Source organism: Urocitellus parryii, chromosome 14 (genome assembly GCF_045843805.1).
Source record: "Urocitellus parryii isolate mUroPar1 chromosome 14, mUroPar1.hap1, whole genome shotgun sequence".
Classification (NCBI taxonomy): domain Eukaryota; kingdom Metazoa; phylum Chordata; class Mammalia; order Rodentia; family Sciuridae; genus Urocitellus; species Urocitellus parryii.
In genome coordinates, this window is record NC_135544.1 from 49,931,880 (window position 1) to 49,958,535 (window position 26,656).

Here is a 26,656-nt window from a genome sequence, read left to right on the forward strand (position 1 = left end):
CAAGAATCCCAAGACCTCCAGCTGCACCCCACTGCCAACGCGTTCCTTGGGAATTACCCAGAAGGCACCAGGAGGGTGGCAGTTAGCCGCTGGGAGGGAGAGGGGCAGGGGAAGAGTTCTCCATCATCTCACCCAGAGGAGAGATGCCTGGCTTCTTCCTACGGAAGCATGGAGTCAGGCCATGAATTCAGAATGTCCTACCTGCTTTCTGAAGAAAATTTGAAAAAAAAAAAAAAAAACACTAAAATATTTTTGTTGGTTTATTTTATATCCCAAAATATTAAAATTGTTATTATAAGTAGCCACTCTTCACAGGTGTTGACCACTATACAATCATGGTGAGTAGCCAGAATTCAAACCCGAGGGCTCTCTCTAAGTAAGTCCAAGAGGCTCAGGCAGATTGTGAGGACGCTCGGTGCATGTCCCACCCCCTTCTGCAACTCCACCAAGGACAGAGAGCAAGAATCAACGGTGCTTTTCAGAGCCCTGGAGGCGGGAGGGAGGAGGACCCTGGTCTGGTGATGCTCGGTATCAGTTACTTATCTGTTTATTTAATCATACCAAATCTCAGAGGTCTCGAGTTGCCAGGAGGCGGTGAGGACAACTTACAGTGATGTCCTGCCTGGTCTTGAAGGTGCTGATGTAGTGGCTGTAGTGGGCGTCGTCCATCTGCCGCAGGATGGCAATCATGCAAGCCACAAAGCTGCCCTGGAGGAAGAAGAAAGGACAATCCCAGGCTCCTCAGACCACCAGATGAACCAACAAGATGAGGACCACCCGGACTCTGGTTTTCCCAGCCCCAGGACCTCTGACCCTACTGAGCCGGAAACATGCTGCTTCTTCTTGGTTTGAGATTTCTCCTTCATGCTACCTCCTTCCAGGTAGAGCTGGAGAAATGGAAGGGCTCAGGCCCCCACCAGCACCTACAGCCGGTAGCATCCTGAAGCTCAAGGGACACCGATTCAAGATCTCGGCTAGCTCAACGACTAGTTGAAATACCTATGGGACTTTCAGTTTCTTGCCGGGACTGGGTTGTAGCACAGAAGTCCATGGAGAAATGTTGGAAATACTTAGATCAGTTAAACAAATCTGATTATGCAGGAAGACTAATAAGAAAGAGAGAGGGACAGGTTGAGCATTCCTCGTTTGAAAATCTGAAATGTTCCCAGGAATTTGAGATCTTGGATCCCACTGGAATTTGGATTTTTGGATTTGGGATGCTCCACCAGTAGAGTCTATGCAACTGGTTAAAAACCCAAAACCAAAACTCACCCCAATTTTTGTACTGGGGATTGAACTCGGGGCACTCAACCACTGAGCCATGTATCCTCAGCCCTATTTTGTATTTTATTTAGCAACAGGGTCTCACTGAATTGCTTAGGGCCTTACCATTGTTGAGGCTGGCTTTGAACTCATGATCCTCCTGCTTCAGCCTCCCAAGCTGCTGGGATTACAGGTGTACACCACCTTACCCGGCTCAACTTCCTTTTAAGCACATAAATGATTCAACTTGTTTTCTTCTTCTTCTTCTTCTTATATTATTTGGTACCAGGGATTGAACTCATGGGACTTAACCACTGAGGCACATCCCCAGCCCTTTTAAAGATTGTGTCTCACTAAATTACTGAGGCTGGCTTTGAACTTTCAATCCTCCTGCCTTAGCCTCTAGAGCCGCTGGGAATATAGGCAGCACCACCACGCCCAGCTCTGGGTGTTATTTTTACCTTTTAACAGTACAGGAAGAGACAGATTAGTTAAGCATGCATTTTGTTTTTGATTAAGTAATTAATTGCATCATTAGGGCCCCAAAGTAAAGAGAAACTCACAGACTTGTAGATTTCTTCACTCATTGTGTGGTGTGGAATGTGTGTGTGTATGTGTTGTTGTTGTTGTTTTCCTACCCAGCACAGGGGATTAAATCCTGGGCACTCTACTGCTGAGCTCCATCTCCAGCCCATTTTATTTTGAGACAGGGTCTTGCTAAATTGCTGTGGCTGGCCTCTAGCGTGTGATCCTCCCCTCAGAGCCCAGAGTGACAGGGGTCACCGCTGTGCCAAGCCCTCACTCCCTCTATTGGGAAATGACAGTTTCTTGGCCAACAATCCTATTCTTACCTCTGAGGTGAGAGCCTTGGTTTTACCTGCGCACATCTGCAGTCTCCCTGTTCCTTTCTATAGGAACCCTGCGATCACATGATCTCAGACCAGAGAGCCAGGATTAGCCCAGCCACAGACCAATCCTTTCCTACAAGGACTGAATCCCTTCACAGTGTTTTGGAGAAGCTTCAGTTTTAATTGCCTCACTCACTGCTCTTTCTTCTTGCCTGGGTCACCTCTCCACCCCCGTTTGACTCTTGCAAGGCACGTCTTAGGGATTCTGCCCTGGCTCGGCCCTTCTTGAAGGCCCTTCCCAGGGAGACACTTTTGGCTACTCCTTCACCACCTTCAAAGTTTTGGGCTGAAGTTCTACCTTCTCAGGGAAGCAGTTCTTTGTCATGTTATTTGAATCCCTGCTTCCTCACTCTTCCTTTGTTGTGCTCCGTGTCTTTCTCCAAGCCCTGTCTCCTCCTAAGAGACACTCTGTGGTTGGTTTATTTAGCCATAATCATTACTTCTAGGTACAAGTTGCTCACACATACATCACAGTGTCCAGAAGAATGCTCCGCTTATAGATTCTTTTTTTTTCTTTTTTGGCACTGGGATTGAACCCAGGGGCAATCTACCACTGAACTACATCCCTATCCCTTTTTATTTTTTATGATAGGGCCTTGTTGTCCAGGCTGGCCTCAAACTTATGATCCTCCTGCCTCAGACCCAGAAGCTTCTGAGATTATAAGCGTAAGCCACGATGCCCAGAGGCTTATAGATTCTTAATAAATGAATATTTTTTACTTACAAAAGCAATTTGAGAGAGTTCTTTACCTATGACCTCTAATTAAAATCTAACCCTAGCTTTTAATAGAGTGAAAAGATGATGCTTTATTTTAATGCTGATCTGACTGGGCCTTTCAATAATGATCTCTGGTCTCATTTATGCTTTTTTTATTGACATCCATTTGGGCCCAGTAGATGGAACCTAAGAGGCTAGTGCCTTTTGAAAAGGACACTTAACACAAGTTTTTTTAAAGCATCGTCTTTTTACTGGAAATAAAAGCTGCTTGGGGTTCCCTGGAGGGAAAACAACTGAACAAGGAATAGAAAATCCATGTCAGAAGTGACCACTGCTCAGAGTTATAACCAATCAGCCATGACACACGGGGCCAGGTGAACTTTGTCTGAAGCCACTGGTCCCCTAGGCAGGCAGGACACAGAGAAGCAGCAGTGGCCGTGGGGTGGTCCACAGGAGAAACACTCACGATGTGGGGAGACTGTCGGCTCATCCCGATCACGGTCCTGTTGATCCTCCGCAGCAGCCGCTCCATGATCAGCTGAATGTGCATGGCCGTGGGACCCTGAGGGTAAAACACAGGTGTGACCCCAGTTCTGCCGACTCAGGTTTGCCTTCTCAAGGGGACCTCAGTCACAGGACTCCTCTTTTCCCTAAAAAGCAATCTCTTCTCCAAAAGGGGAAATGGAGTCACAGAACAATACATGACTTTACAAGAGCAAATCAACTGAAAATGATCAGTTAAAAGAAGAGCGTGGACACGCAGGGACGGGTGCTCCCCCTCAAAACCCTGATGGTTACCGTGCATTCTGACAGCTCTCTCTGTGGCAGAACGATTCAAGGAAGCCCGAGGTACTGGTTCTGAGGCTGAGCAGAGCACTGCCCAGGACAATCAGACACAGGTGGGCAGGGAGAGGCAAAGGTACAGACTTCTTAACACCTTCTGCATCGGGCAAAAACCCAAAGAAAGGCAAGCAAGAGGTCTGTTAGGAGGTGAATTTTTGTGTCCCTCTTGAAGCCTGAATATCCCATGGTGCTTGGAGATGGGCTCTCTGGGAGGAAATTCAGGCCACAGGAGGACAGGAGGGTGGGGTCCTAATGACCCCGCTCACTCACTCACACAAGCTCTTTCTGTGTGTGTGCACCCACTGAGGAAAAGCCACATGTGCTTGCAAGGAGAAGACAGCCACCCCTCTCAGAACGTCACGGTGCCCACACCCTGGCCCAGACCTTCAGCCTCCAGAGCTTCGAGAAAATACACTTTTGTCATTTAAGGCACCCAGTCTGTGGAATGCTGTTGGGAGACTGAGAAGACCAGTACAAGGATTCAACATTCTGTCCCGTGCGACGGAGCCACTATTCGATTTGGCCTAGCTTTAGTTTTCATAGCTGCACAAGGTGGATAATAAGGTTGCTACCCAGGATTGGTTGTGTGCATGCACACGACGTGCCAGATAACTACGCATCCTCCTCTTTCCTTCATTCCTCATCTCTGGTTTGATGTGACACTCACCCAGCTCCAAACTACCTGTGTTCAACTTGACCTTGTGGACCTTATCCATGTTTCCTTCCTGACAGATATTTGAAAACTCCGGCTGAATGCTTAAATAACTAAATCACCACTATGGATTTTCCTGCTTGTTAACATTTCACTATTTCAAAAAATACTGAACAGGTGACTGTATGTCTTCATATATATATATAGTTGATATAGCTATACATTGGGAGACTGTGATCACTGCAATTGAATTAAGTAACACATCCACCCTGAGATCCCTGCAGGAGCTCTCAACAACTCTGTTAATTTCTGCCAAGACCCGCTGAGAATTCATTTCTCTGTAGGAAGCTCTGTCCTCCATCTCATGCCTACACTATTGTAGAAATCCCTGCTCCTGAGAACTTCTGTTTCTATCTTCTCTCTGACACCGTGGCTCTCTCTGGAGCCCAGTGGAAATCGTGTTTTTTCTGTGATCTTTCCCCCACCCCCAGCCCCAGCCCTCAGGCCGTGAGGCTGAACCTGCCTGGGTTTCCCATCTCCTGGCCATGGCGCAGCCCACAGGCCTACGCGGGCCTCACGGAACTGGCTGGAGGACTGTGCCCAGCCAGCACCCTGCCCCCGGAGCTGATCTGGGCTGGGATCCTGGGCTGTGCTTGTTCTATCCTGGCCCCCTCCTGAGTGTGCATCTCCCTCTGAGGGCCTCGGTTGTTTTCCTAACCCCTCCTGCAGGGATCTCAGGGTGGGCCGACAGGGCAAGCTGGAGACCAGCCAGTGGCATTTCTCGCCTGGACCTAGATTTGTATAGAAAGCTCTGGTTTCTCTAGGCACCTCTAAAATGGGCACCCCTGGGCCCAATGCCCAGTTCTAAACCACCAGAACTGTCTGGTGCAAAGGGCCAGCGGAGGCATGTGCCATCATGTTAGGGATGCCCGCACTCACCACATCCTTCCTGTCCAGCACCTCCAGGATGCTGCTCAGAAGCTGCGAGCTGGCCTCATGGTCAGGCTTGCTCGAGTGGTCATCTAGCTGGCCGCTGAGCTGGTCCGTCAGCAGTGGCAGTAGCACGTCTCTGCACTCTGAGGGAGAAAACATAGCAGCTCACACGAGGAAATGCCCCCTCTCAGCTGCCATCACCGCAGATCTCTCTGCTTGTCCCCAGAGCTCTTGGGACCAGCCTGCAGGAATGGAGTCCCTCCAGGGCACTGAGGAGCACAGACTTTAGGCATGGAACTTCAGCCTTGTGCCAGGACTAGACCCACGAAATACCCCTGTCAGAGGGAAAGGCGAGGATTTTGCACCTGCCTAAATTACTTACCAATCTCTCCAGGCTTACTTGTCACTCGTCTGTTACTTTACTTGGTGGAGCCGACTGAACTACACTAAGCACACACTCTACCACGGAGCTGCGGCCCCAGCCCTCTGGCTTTTTAAATGGCAGCTTGACACATGAAAGCTAAGTCGTATGGAACCAATAAAAACTAAGCAAGTCAGACAGCCTTTTAAAAATCGACTATAAAATTCCTAAACACTGAGCTTTCCTACTACATTTCTAGAACATTCCACTCATGTCTTTGCAGGCATATGGCTTATCGAAAGTAGGATATTACTTACTGTCTTCTCTCTAGGGTCTTCATAATGACCCTCGAGGGAAGACAATATTATGATAACACATTATGATAACACATGATTATGACACTACAGCAGTGACTGTTAGCTGTGAGCCTACGTCCTTCTAGTGACTGTCTAGTGACCGGCTTCCTCTTGCACTCAAACACCCGCCTTTATTGTCTCAGTTATCTTTTCAGCATCCTTAGAAGCAGAGCTTGTGACAGTCCATCAGGAAGCTTAGTGATACTTCGGTTTTTACTCGAGAACATTCACAAGATTTCTGAAGACATCAGCTCTGCCTCCAATCATGTCCTAAAAACATTTGAAATTTCCAAGCACAAAATAATGGGGTCGGAAAATATCAGAGCCAAAAGAGGCTACTGATGTCATCCAATTCGAGCCGTTCCTTCCACTGAAACAGAAGCTGAGACGGAGAGAAAGTCCCTCGTTTATGCCGAGGTCCATAACCAGCCGGGGACAAGCCCAGAGGATTCTCCTACCAACACTCCACTCAACTTTCCTGATGTCTGAGGAGGCTGCTGGACAGGCAGTAGACATACCTAACATGAGGGGACTCCCTGATCTTGTGGCAGCTTCAAAAGAAGTCCCCACAGCTGCCCACTCCAGCGAGTCCTGGGTTTATAAGGAAGGACAGGTCCCGGGTCCCCTCCTCCTATCAGCCTGGGATACGAGCACAGAGTCACATGAGCTGGCTACCTACTCCACTGTACTTAGGAGAAGCACTGTATCAGTGAAAGGAGTGTCTCCCCTCTGTGCCCATTCCCAGTGGGATGCCAGTCATCCAGCTTCCCCATCTTAAAAAAAAAAAAAAAAGCCCCATTGGCCAATCTCTGGGGTGGAAATGCTTCCACCATAGTCAAGTCCCAGCTACGAACACTAACACGACATCACTGAACCCCACTGAGAAGAGAACCACACCATCCCTCTCCTGAGCCAGGACTAGTGGGATCTGGCCCAGAGCCACCTGCTGCCTGCCCTGCCCCTGGCTTGTGCCTTGATGTACCACGTACAGGTCAAGAATGAATTCCTTTACAGGAACCCTCGCCTTTCCTGCTTACCTGTCATTTTCTGGGTTTCCTCTTTTGAGGACAAAGGTTTCTAATGAACACATCCTTTGCTGATTTGCTCTAATTAAAGATTAGACACAACTGGGCTCTTTTAGTAACGGCTAGGAATACCAAACTAACTTCAGCTTCTTAAAACTGGCCTCCCAGAGATACACTTAAGAACCACAAACTGCCAGGGACATTACTGACATAAAAAAAAAAAAGGTAAGTGTGACTGCGGCAGGTGTGAGACTGGTCCTCAGGAGGGGGCGGGCTGGGTGGAGACCCACCGGACTGCTGGAAGAGACCACTCTCCACCATCTTGGTCATGCAGGTGAGCTTCTGCCGAACCAGCTGGTTGTCAGGGATGCTCTGAATGAACTTGCAGAAGAGCACGCTGCAAGAGAAGCCACAGCATCAGTTCTCGCTCTGCCAAGTGACAGGCAGCATCACAAACATCTCCTCTACTCCAAGAGATGGGCTGGAGAATTGCACTGGAAACCCCCCCTAGAGACCCAGGGCTGTCTCCAGGGCCTGCATCCCGCTCCCTAGAGAGCCCTGCTTTGGAGCTGACTCTGCCCACAGCACCCAAGCACCTCTACTTCTACCAGCAGCTTCCAGGCCTGCCTCCACGCTCAGCTTTTGCAAAACACCTTTTCTGGCTAACGCCCCTCCAATCTCTTCTGCAACACGACTCTGCACTCCTGGGTTGCTAGTTACAGGGCTGGAAGCACCTTATTATGTACTTTCTCTTAGAGTTAATTCCATGTCTGCATGTCTTGCTTCTCCAAAGAGAGTGCAAACCTCTCTCTGGAGCAGGCTTGGTGTGTTCTTTCACATCTTCCACAGAAATGAGTGAGAAAGGTGCTCTGTTAATACTTGTGAGAAAAAGAAAAGTAGGTGCAGGAGTTCAGGCCCCGGCCAAGCAGGGGGCTGCTTCTCTGTCACAGACAAGAAACTCATGGCTTTTTGTTATTTACCTGAGCTCAATGGGATCGAACACAAGTTTGACATCGTTGATTATGCTAGGGAGGTACTTCAAAGCTGCCCCCTGTAAGAAAACACCAAGGGCAAATTCAGTGGCCAAGTAAGACCAATACAGAATTCACTGCCCCCTGCCCACCGCCGTTGCTGGGGACTGAACCCCAGGCTCTTGTGCGTATTAGGCAGGCTTTCAACCACCAGGCTGCATCCCCAGCCCAGAATTTATGGTTTGATCCCAGGAAGAAAGGGCTGCACTTGGATTTCGGATAGGCACTGGACACAGATGCCCTTGCCAGGAGGGGAAAGCTGATGGAGCTCATCGTGACCTCCGCAAGTCTTTCTCCTGGAAATGCAGGAGGTAGCGCCCTTGTCTTCACAACCAGTGGGCACCGTCCATTTGGGATTCATTTTTCTACCAAAGAAAGTAGTTAAATTCTTGAAGTCTCCAGCACAAAGTTACCATCAAGAATAAGGAATGAATAATAAAGTTCAAATTGGAATCTTCAAGGATTATGTATTTGACATTAAATTTAAAAAAAAAAAACAACCTGTTGCTGATGAAGATAATGGTGACTTTGCACTTTGGGGAGCAATGGGGCAGCTAAGGATAGAAAACTGTCACCTGTAACAGCATTAGGATCTGTGTGCTGAAATCAGGGTCAAACAGAGGTTGTGACTGCCAGTCAAGGGATTGTCTAAGCAGGCAGCTTGTCTTTGGCAAACTGACATTTGAAAATATAAAAGTAACTGAAGTTGAAATGGGCAGGTTTTCCTTTACTTTAACTACTACTAACCCAAGACTGATTTCCTTCCTCTCCCACCAGGGTCGGTTCCATGCTGTCCTGACCCTCTACGCTGATGGCCTGGAGGGTTACCTATGTAGACACCATACTGACCTTGATCTTGACAGCTTCCTCCAGAGGCCTGTCCATGAGCATATTGAAAGAGAGAAACAACTGTCGGATTGAGTTATTAAATTCATCTCCATCTTCGCTCTGACCATAAAATCTAAACGGGAAAAAAGAGACAAGCAGTCAGATTTTTCCATCTTTAAGAGAAATTTTAAAATAGATGCATGGCCTCAAAAACCAAGTGGAGGTCAGCGCCTCCATGGTCATCACCCCAAATTATGCAGAAAGACTTCTTATGAGTCACCCTAAGATGGTTTCCAAGGGACCAGGAGTAAGCCCTCTTCGGACTGGAAAGACAGTACCACCTGAACAAGGGCAGGGTAGTAAGTTTTAAATAAAGCCCTGACACAAGGCTTTCTAGTTGGTCAGCGAGGATTCGCCAGTGGGTAAAGATCCCAGGATGCTGTCTGGAGGGCCCCAAGCTTGGGGACAGAGTCCATGCTGGTGGTTTGTGGGCATTTCCTAGGCGAAGGGACAGCAGGAAGTCACTGTGCCTGATGTAGCAGGTGAGCCCTGCATTCCTGTCTCCTCAGCTCATTCGTACCATGTCCAGCAGGCAGGGGACCCCAAGCAAAGTTCCCTTGCCGGCCACGTTCTCTCCTCCTCCTTCCTCTGCACGTCTCCCCTCATTACCCTGTCTCACCTTACCACGCCTTGACCCTAAAAGCTGAGGTTTCAGACAATGGATGTGTGGTCTCAAAAACCAACTGGATTAAGAAGCTCCTCAAGCCAGACAGGTCTGAGCCCAGCAGGCCTACAAAACCAGTTAGGTCCACTCGGTCCACCACACTGCCCACACCGATGCTGACCTGCTCTACCACGAGGGCCTCCAACCTCACGGACACACCCTCGCTTTGAGGAAAGTATCCTCCTGTCTTTACCAGATCTGTCCATCAACTCAAGAGTTGGCTCTTTCTCCTGAGTAGAAATGGAGAGGTCTTTGACCAATCGTCCTGAAAACACTAAAGTCCCAAACGGTGGTGCATGTGCTTCTACGCTGGGTGGCAACCTCACCAACGACTGACTACTCCGGAGTAGGAATGGTGGGTTCTGAATTTTAAGCACATGCTTCGACACATGCATGCACACACGAATATATTTAAACTAGTCTCCTTCATGCACCCCTACATACTGAGCACCCCAATCTGAAGATTCAAAATCCAAAACCTTTTGAGCGCCAACAGGATGTCATTAGACAGATTCTCACACCTCACCTCACGTGATGGGCTGCAGTCAAAATGCAGGTGCACTAAAAATACTCTATGGAATCACCCTCAGGCTGTGTGTATCAGGGCTATGAGATGTAGATGAATTTCATGTTTACACTTGGATCTTATTCCCAAGATAGCTCAGTTATGCATATGCAAAAATTCTAAAATCCTAAAAAATCTGAAATCTGAAACACTTCTGATCCCAACCATTTTGGATAAGGGAGACTTATAGGGTCTCCAAGGAGTATGACCTCCCCTGAGAAAATGATCCAATCAGAGGGTAGTTGGTAATTCTCCATTCACCCACTTGGCAGAACTAGAAAAGAACTTTATTTGCAAGTTAGTCCCCAGAGTATCTCAAAACAGAACTCTCCGGATCTTCCCGCTGGGCTCTCAGCATTCCAAGTATCAGCAAATAGCACCACTGCCCACCCAAACCTTGAGGTTATCTGGGGTCCTTCCCTCCCTCTCACTGTCCCATCAAATCCACCAGCAAGTCGAGACTCCGCCCACACCAGTCCACCCCCTCAGCCTGCAGCTAGGGTAGAGACGCAGCGTCTCACACCTGCACTGCAAAGGTGCTCGCTCACTCTCGCTCTCAGCCTTCCATAATCCGTTTCCACAGAGCAGAAGAGATGATCATTTGAAACATAAGCAGGATTCTATTACTTCTCTAACTGAAGTTCCCCAATGCCTCCCACCACCCCTGGAATAAAACCCAAGCTTCCTTGCCCCAGGAACCTGCCTCCTTAGAGACACCATCCCCAGGAAAGGCTTCCGGCAAGGGGCGCACTCAGCCACTGCCTCCCCGAGGGCTGCTGCCACTACTACCTCAGGGTTGTGCTGATGCAAAGGGAATTCACATGGACCTTCTCCAATGGTCTCACGATCCACCGCCACCTGCAGCTCTGAAGTTTGGAAATTTGGCAGTTTGGTGATCTGAAGGGTCACAGAGCCGGAGGCGAGTGTAGCAGTAAGGGGACCAACGTGGAGAGAGAGGTGACCATTACCTCAAGTAGAGCACTCGAGACTGGATGATGAACCTGAACAAGTACTTCAAGGCTTTCAGAGCAGCGAACAGCAGCTCCGTCTTGCTGGAGTCGTCGGCATTAGCCACATAGAAGTTCAGGACCTTGGAGAGTTTCCTGAAAAGAACAGGAAAGAAAAATGAAGTTGGCTGGCAACAGGGTGCTCGGAGGCTGGCAAGGGGAGGTGGCATAGTGGGAAGCAGTGACTCCTTCCAAGTTAAACTGTCACTCCCGCCATGTCCTCTGGAGGATGCCCTGGACAGGCAAACTAACACCTTTGCAATTTAGTTTCCTCATCTGCTGCAGAAGTTTGGATCTTCCCTCTGGCTTAGAGATACTGGAAGATTTCTTCCCTTTTGTGGGATTAAAAAAGAAAATCTAGAAATGAGAAAGTAGAAAGGCTTCAAATTAAGGCGCTATTTTAATCTCTGTCCCAATCCTTGGAGAGCCATAAATACGGTGCCAGACGGAAACTTCTGTGCCTGGGGAGTGGAGTTCAATCTGACTCCTCATCCATCACAAAACTCATCTGGGATTTTAAATTGCTCTTCCTATTCTTCTGGAGTCTTTGGACTATAAAAGGTCTTGATCCTGGGCTAACTCAGGCTTTTTAGGAGGCTGATATTTTGGGCCTTCCTTCTGGGAATATCTGACATTTCCTAGAACTAGCACAAAACCCAAGGGAAGCACACAGAATCAATCAAGTATTGCAAATAAGCCCAGATTACGACTACCTGGAAGGTCTTACGTGGCTCAGTGTGATGAGGATCTACTGATAGCAGTCCTCACTCATAACGAGGACTTGGAAGGCAAAACCACTGGGTGAAAGAACACTACTGTCGTGTGTCTACACCTCCCCAATCTGGGGGGTTCATAACCATCACATTAACTGGTAACTATGTTATAGGACACTTCCTTCATTCAACCTGTGTTTCTCTGCCTTCATGCTTGCTTGGCTTAGAAAACACCAGATTCGAAGATCTGACCTGATACATCAGTCAGTAGCAACTGACATGATCTGGCATGAGCCACTGTCCAAAATATTGTTCACCAATCTGGCTACAACCCTGTTGCTATTCATCGCATTGCTTTGCACAATAACTAGAACTCAAGGAAGTAGCAGGTGACAGGCCACATACAAGGCCATCATGAGCTGAGTACTCCTGGGAGAAGCACAGGGTGAATGTCAGCTGCTCCCTTAGTCAACCCCAACAGGAAGAAGGATCTCCTCTTCTATCAGACTTGTTTCTGCTTAAATCCCTGTCTGGACCCCTTCGTGCCTCTTGTGGATCTTGTGTCAGCTCCTCTGGGGCTGAGTCTGGTCACCTGTCCTTCAACTCCTCCATGGACGTTCTTCCTTAACCAGAAGGAAGCTTGGGCCTGACACCTTTTCCAGGGGTGATGCTTAAACAGCCCCCGCTCTCCACCAGGAGGCCTGGGGACAAGTTCTGCATTCACAGACACATTTACTAAAGGCAGGTTCCTCTCGCTTCACCAAAATCCAGCCTTCAGAGAACAAACCCAACAGCCCAACACCACGCGGTTCCCTCCAGCCGTACTCACACGTATGCCAAAGTGGCACTGAAGTGCTTGTATATGTAGGTCTCAAGTACAGGGTTGAAATGCTGGAACTTGATGTCTCCTATCAGCGAAATAATAAACACCTGCCGAAGGTGAACAAGGTCATTAGCAGCCCTGCGCAGCCCAGGCTTTCCACCAACAAGCTGGAACGCAACACCTGGTGCCTTTGCTTTCTCATTTCCGCAGCATTCCTGCTGTCCAATCCCGGAGCTGAGGCCAAGTCTGGGAGGTTAACATTTATTTAACACGGAGAGGCCATCACACATCGGCACAGTGCTAAGTGCTATGACTGCACCAGAACCAGCTGGCATCCCTGTTCCCAGGAGGGGCTGTCTCAAAGGGAGGGCAGTCTTTACACAGGTAACACCAGTCAGGGGACGAGGAAGGAGGATGCAGAAAGGGGTTTTATAAACTCAGCCAAGTTGGCAGCTGATGAAATACCCCAACATCTTTCTGAGTACAGCGTGAGTGTCCCCGATCATCTGAACTCCACCCGAGGTCTGCCTCCTCACTTGCCCACGGTATGTTATGTAGATGACTATAAGGTGCACAGTGACAACCAACCACACTGCCCCCACACAGAACAAAGGTGTTCAAAGTAAAGGCACTTGGGACTTCCATCCATGCCACAGCCAGCTGCCCACCCCACAGGGCTTATCTCTAGAGCTTGTTCCATGGAAACCCTACCCAGAGTTTCTCTTTCCCATAAACCTGACCCTGACCAGCTTCGCCTTGGCGATACCGCGTCTCCTCTCTTTATCTTACATCCTTAGCTTTGATGCACTGATCATTTGTTAAACTGATGAATTTTTCCAAGCTGTCAAATGACCCACAGCTGCAACTGACCTTCCTCCTCAGTGGCAACATCAGGTAAAACCCCACCATGAACTTTACCCCCAGCAACAAGGAAACGAAGCTTGGTTTGGACACGTCTGCTTCTTCCCCTCCACTGACACCCTGTCCTTCCCAGATTCTGGTTATCTCCTGTCCCTGTTCTGATTTCAGTTCTTAGGACAGGCTGTGCATTTAAGTACCCTGTATGACAAAGTCAGGTGTCTGCTGGGCTGTGTGCTGTATCTAATGACAGCCTCCCAGGCATGGACATACAGGATGCACAGCCACACAGTGATGGCCTTCCTTGTTAAGGGCATCCCCTGGTTTTAGACTGTCAGACGACGATGGCAAAGTGAGTTAAAATGTTTCCTGATTTCTAACTGAATTAAATCCTTCGTTTTTCCTGGTGAGAAAGCGAAGGCAGGTCAAAACGTGAGATTTATTAGAAAACAAAGAAATAAAAGCCTGGAATGTAAGCTACTTGTTTCTAATTTTACTTCTGGAAATTCAGCCTAAAGAAATAATCAGAGAGATGTATAAACATGTTTATGCAGGAGGATGTTCATAGCAATTACTTCTCATAGGGAAATACTACCCCATTCCAGGAATAAGTACTAGTGGGTACGTTGAACTGCTTACCAGGGCATCGAACACCAGGAAGTCATATGTTTCGTTGTCTGACATTTCCATCATTATGTTAAAAAGTGCATCCAGTGTATCTTGCAAAAACTGAAGACGAGAGAAACAGAGGTTATCTGGGTGCTTTCATTCAGCTCCACACTGCAGAAATTTGGGGTCTATTAGGTTTCAATGGAATGGGGTTAAAAATCACCTTTTCTTTAAAATTGGCACAGTTACTTAGCAATGCAGAAAACAAGTTGTACATCTATAATGACTGGCTGGGTTTAAAATGAGGAACTAATGACACAGCAGCTATGTTTCCAGCTGAAGACAGAAACCTACCTTAACAATCTCTCCTCCATCCACCTCCATCAACTTCTTTAGGTTGTGCTTTATGTTGTGGGAGTTGGAACGCCAGTTCAACAGGCCTAACAGGTCAACTGGGAAGAGGAATCACAAACATCAGCATTAGAAGGAGCAACCCAGGCCATTTCAGGACACAGCTACAGAGCTCTCTAGAAAAGATAGCTGCTCTTAATCATGGCTAAGTCAAGAAACGCCCGATATGTTGATTCAGCTCTGTCTTTTAAGTCAGAGGAAATCTTGTGATCCTTTCATCCTTCAATGGGAAAGAAACAACTGCTAATATAAAAAAACCACAAGAGGACATCTGACCGGAACTCACACTCCTCAAATAACAACATCACAGTCATAAAAAGTCAACTTAAAAAGCACATCCCACCTGTAATTTGCTGTCTTTGTCTAATTTTCCCTTATTACTACCTTGTCTGGGAGGATTCAGAGGGAGGAATTTATACATAGGCACTAACTCACTTTAACATCACAACTGCACTGTAGAGATTTCATTTTTTTCCATTTTTTAGATGAGAAAACTGAGGCTTTATGACACTGAATTACTTGCCTCAGGCCACACAATGCTAAGGGGGTGGGAGAAATGGCATTTTAATATCAGGTTTATATGATTCCAAAATCCACATTCTTGCTACTCTGCCATCCTTCCTTCCCCAGAATTCTTCAAAGAAATAAACCAACAAGCAGAGTCGTAAGAGCAATTAGATTTACATGAACTGAAAAAAAAATGTGTGAAACTAAACCAGATGAATTTTCATGATATAAACTTAATAAATTATAAAGAAAAGCAAGGGTATGACAGTCCCCAAATTCAGGGTAGTAATAAGTTTGGGAGAGAATTAGAGACCACATAATTTTATTTTTATTTTTTTTAATTGTCGATAGTCCTTTATTTATTTTATGTGATGTTAAGAATGGAACCTGCTGAGCTCCAGCCCCAGCCTGAGACCTCATAATTTTAAAAAGAAAAAAAAAAAAAAGAATACAAAGAGAAAACATAAACTTTGGAGCTATAAAAATCTGTTTTAAAGGTCTAAGCCCATCACCTATAAACTCAGGCAAAAATATTTTTCCCATTTCAAAATTTGATTTTTCTATCAGCATACGACAGTAACATGGCCACACCCATATTCATAGCAACTCAATTCACAATAGCTTGGTACAGAATAGAGGACACAGTAACCAATCCACAAAACTACAACTATCTTATATTTGATAAAGGGGCTAAAAGCATGCAATGGAGGAAGGATAGCATCTTCAACAAATGGTGCTGGGAAAACTGGAAATCCATTTGCATCAAAATGAATCTGAATCCCTATCTCTCGCCTTGCACAAAAGTTAACTCAAAATGGATCAAGGAGCTTGATATTAAATCAGAGACACGGCATCTGATAGAAGAAAAAGTTGGTTATGATCTACATACTGTGGGAGCAGGCTCCAAATTCCTCAATAGGACACCCATAGCGCTAGAGTTAACAAATAGAATCAACAAATGGGACTTACTCAAACTAAAAAGTTTTTTCTCAGCAAAAGAAACAATAAGAGAGATAAACAGGGAGCCTACATCCTGGGAACAAATCTTTACTCCACACACTTCAGATAGAGCCCTAATAACCAGAATATATAAAGAACTCAAAAAATTAGACAATAAGACAACAAGTAACCCAATCAATAAATGGGCAAAGGACCTGAACAGACACTTCTCAGAAGAGGACATACAATCAATCAATAAGTACATGAAAAAATGCTCACCATCGCTAGCAGTCAGAGAAATGCAAATCAAAACTACCCTAAGATACCATCTCACTCCAGTAAGATTGGCAGCCATTAGGAAGTCAAACAACAATAAGTGCTGGAGAGGATGTGGGGAAAAGGGCACTCTTGTTCATTGCTGGTGGGACTGCAAATTGGTGCAGCCAATTTGGAAAGCAGTATGGAGATTTCTTGGAAAGCTGGGAATGGAACCACCATTTGACCCAGCTATTCCCCTTCTCGGTCTATTCCCTAAAGACCTAATAAGAGCATGCTACAGGGACACTGCTACATCGATGTTCATAGCAGCACAATTCACGATAGCAAGATTGTGGAATCAGCCTAGATGCCCTTCAATAGATGAATGGATTAAAAAAATGTGGCATTTATACACAATGGAGTATTACTCTGCATTTAAAAATGACAAAATCATAGAATTTGGAGGGAAATGGATGGCATTAGAGCAGATTATGCTAAGTGAAGCTAGTCAATCTTTAAAAAACAAATACCAAATGACTCCTCTGATATAAGGGGAGGAAACAAGGACAGGGTAGGGATGAAGAGCTTGAGACGAAGATTTTCATTAACAGGGTTGAGAGGTGGGAGGGAAAGGAAACGAGAAAGGGAATCGCATGGAAAGGGAAGGCGATCCTCAGGGTTATACAAAATGACATATAAGAGGAAAGGAGGGGTAAGACAAGATAATTCAAATGGAAGAAGTGATTTACAGTAGAAGGGGTAGAGAGAGAAAAGGGGAGGGGAGGGGAGGGGAGGGGGGATAGTAGTGAATAATACAGACAGCAGAATACATCAGACACTAGAAAGGCAATATGTCAATCAATGGAAGGGTAACTGATGTGATACAGCAATCTGTATACGGGATAAAATTGGGAGTTCATAACTCATTTGAATCAAACTGTGAAATATGATGTATGAGGAACTATGTAATGTTTTGAACGACCAACAATAAAAAAAAAAAAGAAAAAAAAAAATTCACAATAGCTAAGCTATGGAACCAACCTAGGCGCCCATCAACAGATGAATGGATAAAGAAACTGTGGTATATTACTCAGTCACTAAGATAAATGAAATGATGATGGCTTTTGCAAATAAATGAATGAAACTGGAGACCATGACGCTAACTGAAATAAGCCAGTCCTAAAAAAAACAAAGGTCAAATGTTGTCTCTGTATGTGATGCTAATACACAATAAGGTGGGGGTGCGGTGGGGAGAACAGAAGTTCACTGGATTAGAAAAAGGAGAATGAGGGGAAGGGCGGGAGATGGGAATAGAAAAAAACAGTTCAATGAACTGGACATAACTTTCCTAGGTTTGTGTATGAACGCAGCACCAGTGAAACTCCTCCTCCTGTACCACCACAAGAATGGGAAGCTATACTCCATATATGCATAATTTTTTTTAAGTTTTGATTTTCTGATCAATAAACTGGGGATGATTATTTTTATTTTTTTTAAATGTTTATTTTTTAGTTTTAGGTGGACACACATCTTTATTTTATTTTTATGTGGTGCTGAGGATCGAACCCAGTGCCTCGAGCATGCCAGGCGAGCACGCTACCACTTGAGCCACATCCCCAGCCCCAAACTGGAGATGATTATGGCAATACCAATGCTTGCATGTCCCAGGGTGTGCAGGATAGGATACATGGGAGTCACCTGCGGGGCCTCACACTGCAAAGGCCAGAGCTCCTCCTCCCCTTTCGGTGACACTGTCTACCTTCACCTCCATCTGGACCAAGCACCAAGTGTGCCCATACCCCTCCGTCTGCTCTAGCTGTGTAAAAAGGAATCACATCAATCAATCAGTAAGAGTGGACAAGATCTGTCTGTGATCAGCGCCAGCAGCTTTGAACCTCTTGCACGAAAGACATCCTCAGCTAAGGAGAAAAGCCCGTGCTCTCTGTGCGAGAGGAGAACGGCTGTCCACGTTGCTCACCGAGCTCCCTCACGGTGGACGGCCTGGGCATGTTTTCAGCCCTTGCTTCCTCTGCATAAATTACATTGGTTCTTTATCATTTCCATCAAATCAGGAGAAAGCAAACGCAGGAGCAATCCGTAACTGTCAGTCACCTGCCCTGACTTCTCTGAGGCTCACAATGAGGGGCCATCTTTCTCACTCGGTCCCTTCTCCCTCACTCCCCTCTAGGATGAAGCGTCCCTTTTCAGACCCAAGGGGAAGATGTTTCTCTTCCCCTGTGGAAGTGAGTATTTTTGGAGATGAAAAAGTTAATCAAACTGTGTGGTCCAAGGGAGCATTCCTCAATGCTGGAAATGTTCATCTGTGCTGTCCCCTCTGCAAGTCACCAGCTGCACTTGAGATGTGACCAATGCAACTAAGGGATTAAATCATAATTTAATTTAACTGATTGTTATTTAAATTAGAAATTTTTTAAATTGATAAAAATTCTATCTATTTGTGGTGCTCAACCTGATGTTTGGATATGTGTATTGACGGCGGAATGGCTAAGTCAAGTTCACTGACACACAGAGACTTCACACTGTTTTTGTGATAGAAACACTGAAACTCCACTCCCAGCAATTCTGAAGCAGGCATCATTGTCTAGCATCACCATGAGCTAAAATACAGCCCCTGAGCTTGTTCCTCCTGAGTGAAATTTTGTATCCACTGGCCTCCTCATTCTCCATTCTTTCATTTTAATTAACTTAAATTTTGCAAGGGACATGTGGCTAATGGCTACCATATCCAGGCAGCCCAGGTTTCAAACAATGGGGTGAAGAAAATGGGGTGAAGCAGATACCAGCAAACCCAGCACTGAAACTGAGGCACGCTACCCATCAATAAGCTTTCCTTGCTTCTGGCTTGGGGACAACAGCATTGTAACAACATGTTCATCCTTTTGTATTTTATTACAAGTTAATTTCACACACTCCTTCCTGGTTTTTTGTAGGAGTTTTTGTTTGTTTTACTTTTGCCTTCTGAGGTCTAGTCTGGAAAGGCTGATCCAACCCACTAGAAACTCAACAAACACTGGCCCTGTCCCTCTTGAACATTCCTTGATAGTTAAGTGCATTAGTGATTTATACAGTTTATTACCATGCAAAAAAAAAAAAACCCACAATATTCTGACATTATGCAGTTAAATATTTGGAAAATACCAGAAAGAAGTTAAAAATGAAGAATTCTCCAAACTTTTGGAGTTCTTTTCTTTTGTTCTTCTCCTGTGTCCATGTAACCACAACGGCAATAATGAAGGCTGACAAAGGAACGATGAAGCAAGTGAATTTCTGTTTAGACTGGAGTCCTATCCCCAGGATTCCCGATTATGCACAGGCAAATGTTCCAAAATCCAGAAACAATTGGAATTTAAAATACTTCTGGCCCCAAGTACTCCGGGTATGGGATACTCAATCTGTGCTGTCAACACTCTCGTTATTAAACATGGGGAAATCAGGCCACTTGCCCCAGACATAACAGCTAGTCAGTAAGTGGCAGAGCAGGGAAGTGAACCAGGAGATCTGGCTTAAAGTGTTCTCACACAGTTAAACAGAACTGGGATCATGGACATAGTGTTAAAAAGTCTGCCACATCCTCAACTATGTTTTGAAACCCAAATTTAGCAGCTGTGTAAATTTCATCAATTACATTATAATATTTAAACTGATCCCAACTATTGGACACTTGTGTTGTTTGCATGATTTCCCTGCTATGGATAGGGGGAACCATCCTCAGATGTAAGTCACTCTTGTGCACAGCTTTCATTGTTACAGAGGTTCATTTGCAAGGAGTCAAATTTATCTTCTGTAAATACTGCATCTTTTGGGGCTGGGGTTGTGGCTCAGCGGTAGCGCGCTTGCATGTGGAAGGCCCTGGGTTCAATCCTCAGCACCACATAAAAATAAGTAAATAAAATAAAGGCACTGTGTCCAACTACAACTAAAAAATAAATATTTTAAGAAAAATACTGCGCCTTTGAACCCCTACCAGCTGTTATTTTAATCATTTCTATAATGAGGGTTATGTGGCTGGTATAATTCTGCCATGTCTTCTATAAATTTCAGGATGTTTTCTGGCTTAATTTTTGATGAGTTTTTGCTTTTCCATATGGAGACTTGAACTTCACTCTGTGAAGCCACTTGCCCAAGCTGAAATACCATCCCTATCCTCCAGCCGGCCATGATTCATCAAAACAAACTCAATATCCACCCTCCTAGGACCAGCCAAGATTGGATCTTTGTACCAGATTATCTAAACTGTTTGGTCTATCTTTGCACTTCTGTAAGGCAGAGTTCCTGCCAGGTCCTTTGCTCAAATCCTCTCCACAGCACAGGGGATATAGGATTTCTAAAGCAGGGCCCCTGGGCAGCCAGTCCTTGACTCACTATGTTCAGTGGGACGCCATTCATGTGGCATAGGTGAAATGAGTAGCTGTCATTGGCTACCAAAAGCCACATTATATACAAAGCCACAACTGATATCAGAGACTGGAAGGAGAGACCAAATGAAGCCCCATTTAGACCAATCAGCTGATTTTGCAGAAAATTCCTGACTTCTTGGAAAAAACAGGAAAGGGGCGAATACATGAGGAAAAGAGGAACTCTAACAGGAAACGCTGCTCTCTGCCATTGCTGCCTGGGCACGAGTCTGATGAAGCTCTTGCCAGCATCCTCCCTCATCGAACATCTCCTGGGCACACACTACCTACAACACATTATTAGAGTCGCTGCCTGGAAGGCAGGAAACACAAGACTTGCAGATTTACAGCCTCTGCGAACATACTTATAGGTTTTACAACATTAAAAAAAAAACAAAAAAACTGAAATGCCTTTCATTCTATTTTAAAGATGGACCACGAAACCTCAGAAAGCTCTGCAATCTGATCAGCGCCCCCCAGAACAGCACTGGAAGAGCAGAGAGCGGAATCCAATTGTCCAGATCCCTCCCTGGAAGACCTGGCCCCAAGTGGTACAGCACCTGGTGTCTAGCCAGGAGGCCCAGGAGGACCGGGTGGTGGGCTTGGCGGTGTCCACGTGGTCACCACACCTACCGTTCTGGGTGAGTTTTGTGGAGCAAATCAGGGTGGCGATCTGAAAACTGTCCTTTGTGCTCTCCTTGCTTGCGGTAAAGGCCGCCAGGTTTTTGGATGCTTGGAGCTCTTTCTCCTCCATCTCTACCTTGGTCCCAGGCAGGGTCAGGTAGAACTTAGCATCTTCCATTTTCTTGTTGTCCCCCTGAAAAGAGAGCAGGTTAGAAACACCAAACAGGTAACGTCTCTCACAGGCAATAGAAAAGTTGTTCAGGAGCACAGCGTACTTCCAGTGTGAGATGCAGGCTTTACCAAATCATACTCCCGATCCCCTCCACCCTGACACTGTCATATCTTTCCATGGAGGAAGTTGTGAACTAGAAACCAGAATATCCTAGTCTCTGCCAGAAATAAATACATATATTGCAGATTAAGGTTGCACTCCACTTTCTTGAATCTATAAGTGGTCACATTTTACTTTAATGGATTGATGGAGAGCTTGCTATGCCTTTTAAGCTATTTACAAATGAGCAAAATGTTATGGAAAATATTCATCAGATACAACTCAAAAGAGTTGTCAACGGTACAACCGCCCAGATGTTGTTGCATATGTGAGATTGACCAGTGTCTACTCCAAATCCTGGGACCAGTAGATATGAGAGCTCACCAGCATTAGAGGGGAAGAACGGGAGCAAAGCTCTCAGGGAAGGAAGCAAGACCCAGCCAGCAGGGAATCATTTATGGTGACATGGAAACCACATCCCACCGTGCTCACACTCCAACCAGAGCCAACAACACACTGTCTGTGTGCGGTGCAAGATGATGCTGAGGAGGGAACCGGCCCCTTGGCTCCTTGAGCCATGGCATGATCTCTGCCTGAGGGTAAGACACTCTTCCAGGACTCAACAGCAGTGCCACTCACTGTCTCCAGAAAGGCTTGAGAAGCCACACGGTGGGACCATCAGGGGCCCCTCTGCCTTTCTAGACGTTTTAAGGGGCAAACACACATGGCTCTGGAGAGGTGGCTGATGTTTGCACACATCAATCTGAAAGGGGTCTAAAAGGCCAGTTTCAATCCAGCCGTCTGGAGCTTATTCCGTCAGTACCTTGTATACCACCAGGTCGTGCCTCCCGTCCTGCAGGGTGGTGCCGTCTGGGTTCATCAGTTTCACAAAGGACACCCCAAAAGCGCGCTCTGATTTATCTCTGGCTGGAAAGACAGAAATACGTGTCTGAGCAGTGGGGAAAGACACCAGCGGTGAGAACTGGGCTGGTTAATTTCACGCTTGCCCCGGGGTGTGCTGCTCAGCCACTGTGGTCAACACCAGTCAGCAAGGAGGTAGCCCTGTGTGTCTCCCAGACCTCCAACTGAAGTCACCTGGCACCCCCCAAGTACGGGCTCTGCCTATATTCCCTAATAAACGAGATCAGCATCCACTGAGTCACCCAAATCAGAACGTGGAAGTGGCTACCGATCCACATCAAGGTCACATCCTAAATGGCTCTCTTCCTAATGGGTCTGTCTCTCTAGTCCTCCTCCGCCCAATACCGTCTCTATACCCAGCCAGAGGGAGGTGCCCCCAATCCAATCCAACCCCAGCCCCCGCCTGCCCTGCTCAGACCCTTCTCGAGCATCTCACTTCTGCTGTTCTGAACCCGAGGCTGTGAGGGTGGATGCTGCTGCCTGAGGCCTCTGCCTGTCCACCCTCCCCAACACACAGCCTAGGTGTGTCCTGTGGCATCTGGGGGGGAAGGTCTAGCGTCCTGAGGAGGCCGGGCACTGGGCCAGCCTCTGGGCTCGCTGCTAACCCGCCCTGACCTCTGTGGCTGGGACCTTGTGGCCTGCTCTCATCAGAGGCACGGCTCTAGGGTCTGCAGGGACAGGGGTGGCTGAGCAGTGACACACTGCATGACTACACCACCCCTCTACCGGCTGATGGTTTTCGGCCCATTCCAATGCTGGGTGTCATGGATAAACCTATGATGAGCACACCCCAAAACAAAACCCCCAACCCCCACCACAGGCCACCTCTCAGGGCCCCTCCACAACCTGGAATAAAACAGTTCTCACATTTGGGATCTGGCTCTGTGCATCTGCAGTGGATGCCTCGGCCCCAGTGCAGCTCTGTCCCATCCTAGCCAGGACCTGGCCTTGCTGTGCCTTATGCCCTGTGGTATTAATGTGCATAAAAGCAGGAAGTGTCATCAGATGACCGTGGGCACTCAGCAAGGCAGTGTGCAAATAGAGCTTCGCATATGCCTGCTCACAGAGACCTCGTTGGTGGTGAGCTTGGAGATCCCCCACTGAGAAGGTCTCAGAGGGAAATATAACGTGCAGCATCTCCGACACCTGCCTCACAGTGGAACCCTTTTGCCACGTGGCATCTCTTAGCATCTTCCATGACACAGGCCGGGGAGGGATTCTGAGAGACGGTGATAATAAAGATTTTTGGAAGCCCTTCCTTCGCACCAATGAATTCTGAAATAAAGTTGCCCAAGATCTAGTTTCTAAGTAGCTTATTCTCCTGATCCACAAAAGCACTGTGAAGGAAGAGTCCATTTTTTTTCTTTTTTTAAATGGAAATATGTCTCAGCCCTCCTAATACTTACATTCCTGAGATGACCTGTGTCGGAAGGTGAATCTTATGTGACAGCGTGTCACCTCCTCTATGGCGATGAACACCTGCAAGACGGCAAGGAGTTTACGGTTTACAGACGCCTAGCTCTTGGCCTCTGAGGCTCATTTTACAGAAGGAGGCTCCATTTTTTTTTTTAATATTTATTTTTTTATGTGGTGCTGAGGATCAAACCCAATGCCTCACACACAGTAGGCAAGCGCTCTCCCTCTGAGCTACAAACCCAGCCCAGTAGGAGGCTCCATTTTAATGAATTTATTTTTATTTGACATAATGAACATATATGTGGGGTATAGCATGATGTTTTGATTCACATAGGCCTCGTGGAATGATCAAATCGGGGTACCTAGCACAGCCACCATCTTGCAACAGCAAGCATGCCTAGAGTGAGACTTGCTACAAGGTTTTATTCACAGGAGACCGAACTATTGTCAAACCACGAGAATCTTAGGAGAAGTTCATCTTGCTGTTGATCGTAGATTCAGAGCATGGAGCTATGAAGGATTTCTAGCATTTACTCCAATATGAAATAGCAAATACTCCCAAGTGGTATTTTGAGGTCTAGATAGGACTTTTCTGACTGCAAGGTGTCCACTAAGATGGTAGTAATCAGGGACCATAACAGAAGGAAAAGATAAAGCATGGAGGCAAGGAAGGTTTCTGTTCTTTATACACAGAGGGGACAGGAGAAAAGCCATGTGGAAAGGGCAGGAATACGTGGTGAATAGTTTGATAAATTCTGGCATGACCATACAATGGAGCATTATATAAACATCCAAAAATTGTCTCTGGAGAACTCAGAATGCCTGAGATAGCTACCTTTAAAAGGCACAACCTAGATGGGCATGGTGACACACACCAGTAATCCCAGCAGCTTGGGAGGCTGAGTCAGGAGGATCACAAGTTCAAACCCAGCCTCAGCAACTTAGCAAAGCCCTAAGCAACTCAACAAGACCCTGTCTCTAAATAAAATACAAAAAAAGGGGCTGGGGTGTGGCTCAGTGGTTAAGTGCTCCTGGGTTCAATTCCTGGTACAAAAAAAAAGCACAACATAAAACTTTTAGGAGCAATGTTATTCCAACATGAACTAGATGAGAGTTGACACTAGTTGCTTCTCTCTTGAGATACGAGTGCAATCTTTCTGGGTTTTGTGCCACTTTCTTTTTAGTTTTCTATGAAGAGCTCATATGGCCCTGACAATCGGAAAGGACCCACGACATCTCAAGAGGCAGCTCCAGAGCTAGCTCTGACAGAAGGAGCTCTAGGATCCTGGGTGTCACTTAATTTCTTCGAGTCTCAGTCTCCTCATCAGGAAGAGGGCTTTACAAAGTCTGCTTGCTTAGTTGCCGAAGCCTCTGTGGGACCCACAGGAGATGCCTGACTTGAAAACCACGTTGGAATTTTGTAAGACCCATATTTAAATTGAAAAGAGGCCCAGAAAGCTTGGGTAGAAGCCAAGAAGAAAAACATGTTAGGAAACTGCTTGCAGAGTGTGAAAATTTCCGCTTAGTTTTGGACCATCTTGGCAAGCTGATTGCATCGTGACAACCACAAGTTTCTCTATTCAAATTTCTCTATATTTATGAATGAGACTGTTATTTAAGAGGGCTGAATTTTTATTGAAGATAGAGGTTCTGAGTCAGAATTAGGACTACCAATTCATTTCTCACTGCACCCCACAGGCAACTTATCTAAAACTTCAGGAAAGGTTAGAAATGATTCGGAGGTTAAAGAGCAGACAGGAATCTAAGGGAGGTTTAACAGATAAAAAGTCTTGCAAATGGCAGATGCTCACCTTGACAGTCTCATACCAACAGGGCTGCTTGACCTGGTAATAGACCACTGATTTGTATTCTGAAATGCCTTCATAGCCAGCACCCGGATGAATGGCTTTCTTTGGATGGAAAGGAAAAATTAGGAGAGGATACTATGGTCTAGGAAAGAGCTTCCCACACACCATGCAGGAGCCCTCATGCCCAGCATATGCCCTTAACTGGCATCTGTAAGCTCGTCTGGGGGCTGATAAGCAGAGCCAGACTGAATTTCTACTACTCCACTGAAGGTCTAACATATAAACCTGGAAGTAGCTCAGGACTAAACACCAAATGTGTGACTCTTCCTCCGTCCTGAGATTTCTGTTCTCTCTTCCCTCCTGAGGCACACATTCTCCTCTCTCTCTCCTCTCTCAGGGAACAGAGGCCTGGTGACAGGGACGAGGATGCAGGTCTCACGTGTGGACGCTCTGCCGTCTGAGGAGAATGGTCTCTCTCTGGGGTCTGCATTCTGCTTTAGGGACTTGGTGTAATGGTTCAGCATGATCGCTCAAATTCAGGGCTGTGTCTCTTCCTAGTAATGAACCACCTTGTTCTGGAGAACCTGGCCTCAGTGGGTCAGCAAAGCTATGAGATGACCAACAAGGGAAGGTGTGTACTTGGAATGAACTCAGGCGGCACAAGGGCTCAATCAATAATAGGAAAATTAAAAAAAACCTCCCACCCCATGGCCCAGTGCATTCTGCCTGTCCCTCTGACACAGAGTGACTTGGCTTGGTGAACCACTTGGACATCGGTTTCCTTCCTAAAACCCTCAGTGGCTGGAGCTATTTCTTCGCATAGGAGAAAAATCAAATTAAGAGTCTAAGCAGGTTCACTAGTAAAACCG

The 26,656-nt window shown here is 46.4% G+C and overlaps 1 protein-coding gene across 1 annotated transcript in view; it reads right to left on the reverse strand.

Annotated features, from left to right (window-relative positions):
• Positions 1–26,656, reverse strand: part of Dock5 (dedicator of cytokinesis 5) — a 184,689-nt gene that overhangs the window by 48,781 nt on the left and 109,252 nt on the right. The window contains exons 15-28 of the mRNA XM_026411607.2: positions 25,791–25,889; positions 23,970–24,042; positions 22,466–22,569; positions 21,381–21,564; positions 14,572–14,669; positions 14,248–14,337; positions 12,757–12,857; positions 11,176–11,310; positions 8,940–9,051; positions 8,040–8,110; positions 7,350–7,456; positions 5,324–5,460; positions 3,356–3,451; positions 610–708 (exon numbers count right to left, since the gene is read on the reverse strand). Of these exons, the coding sequence (XP_026267392.2) occupies positions 610–708; positions 3,356–3,451; positions 5,324–5,460; positions 7,350–7,456; positions 8,040–8,110; positions 8,940–9,051; positions 11,176–11,310; positions 12,757–12,857; positions 14,248–14,337; positions 14,572–14,669; positions 21,381–21,564; positions 22,466–22,569; positions 23,970–24,042; positions 25,791–25,889 (1,506 nt within the window). The remainder of the gene's footprint in view (positions 1–609; positions 709–3,355; positions 3,452–5,323; positions 5,461–7,349; positions 7,457–8,039; positions 8,111–8,939; positions 9,052–11,175; positions 11,311–12,756; positions 12,858–14,247; positions 14,338–14,571; positions 14,670–21,380; positions 21,565–22,465; positions 22,570–23,969; positions 24,043–25,790; positions 25,890–26,656) is intronic.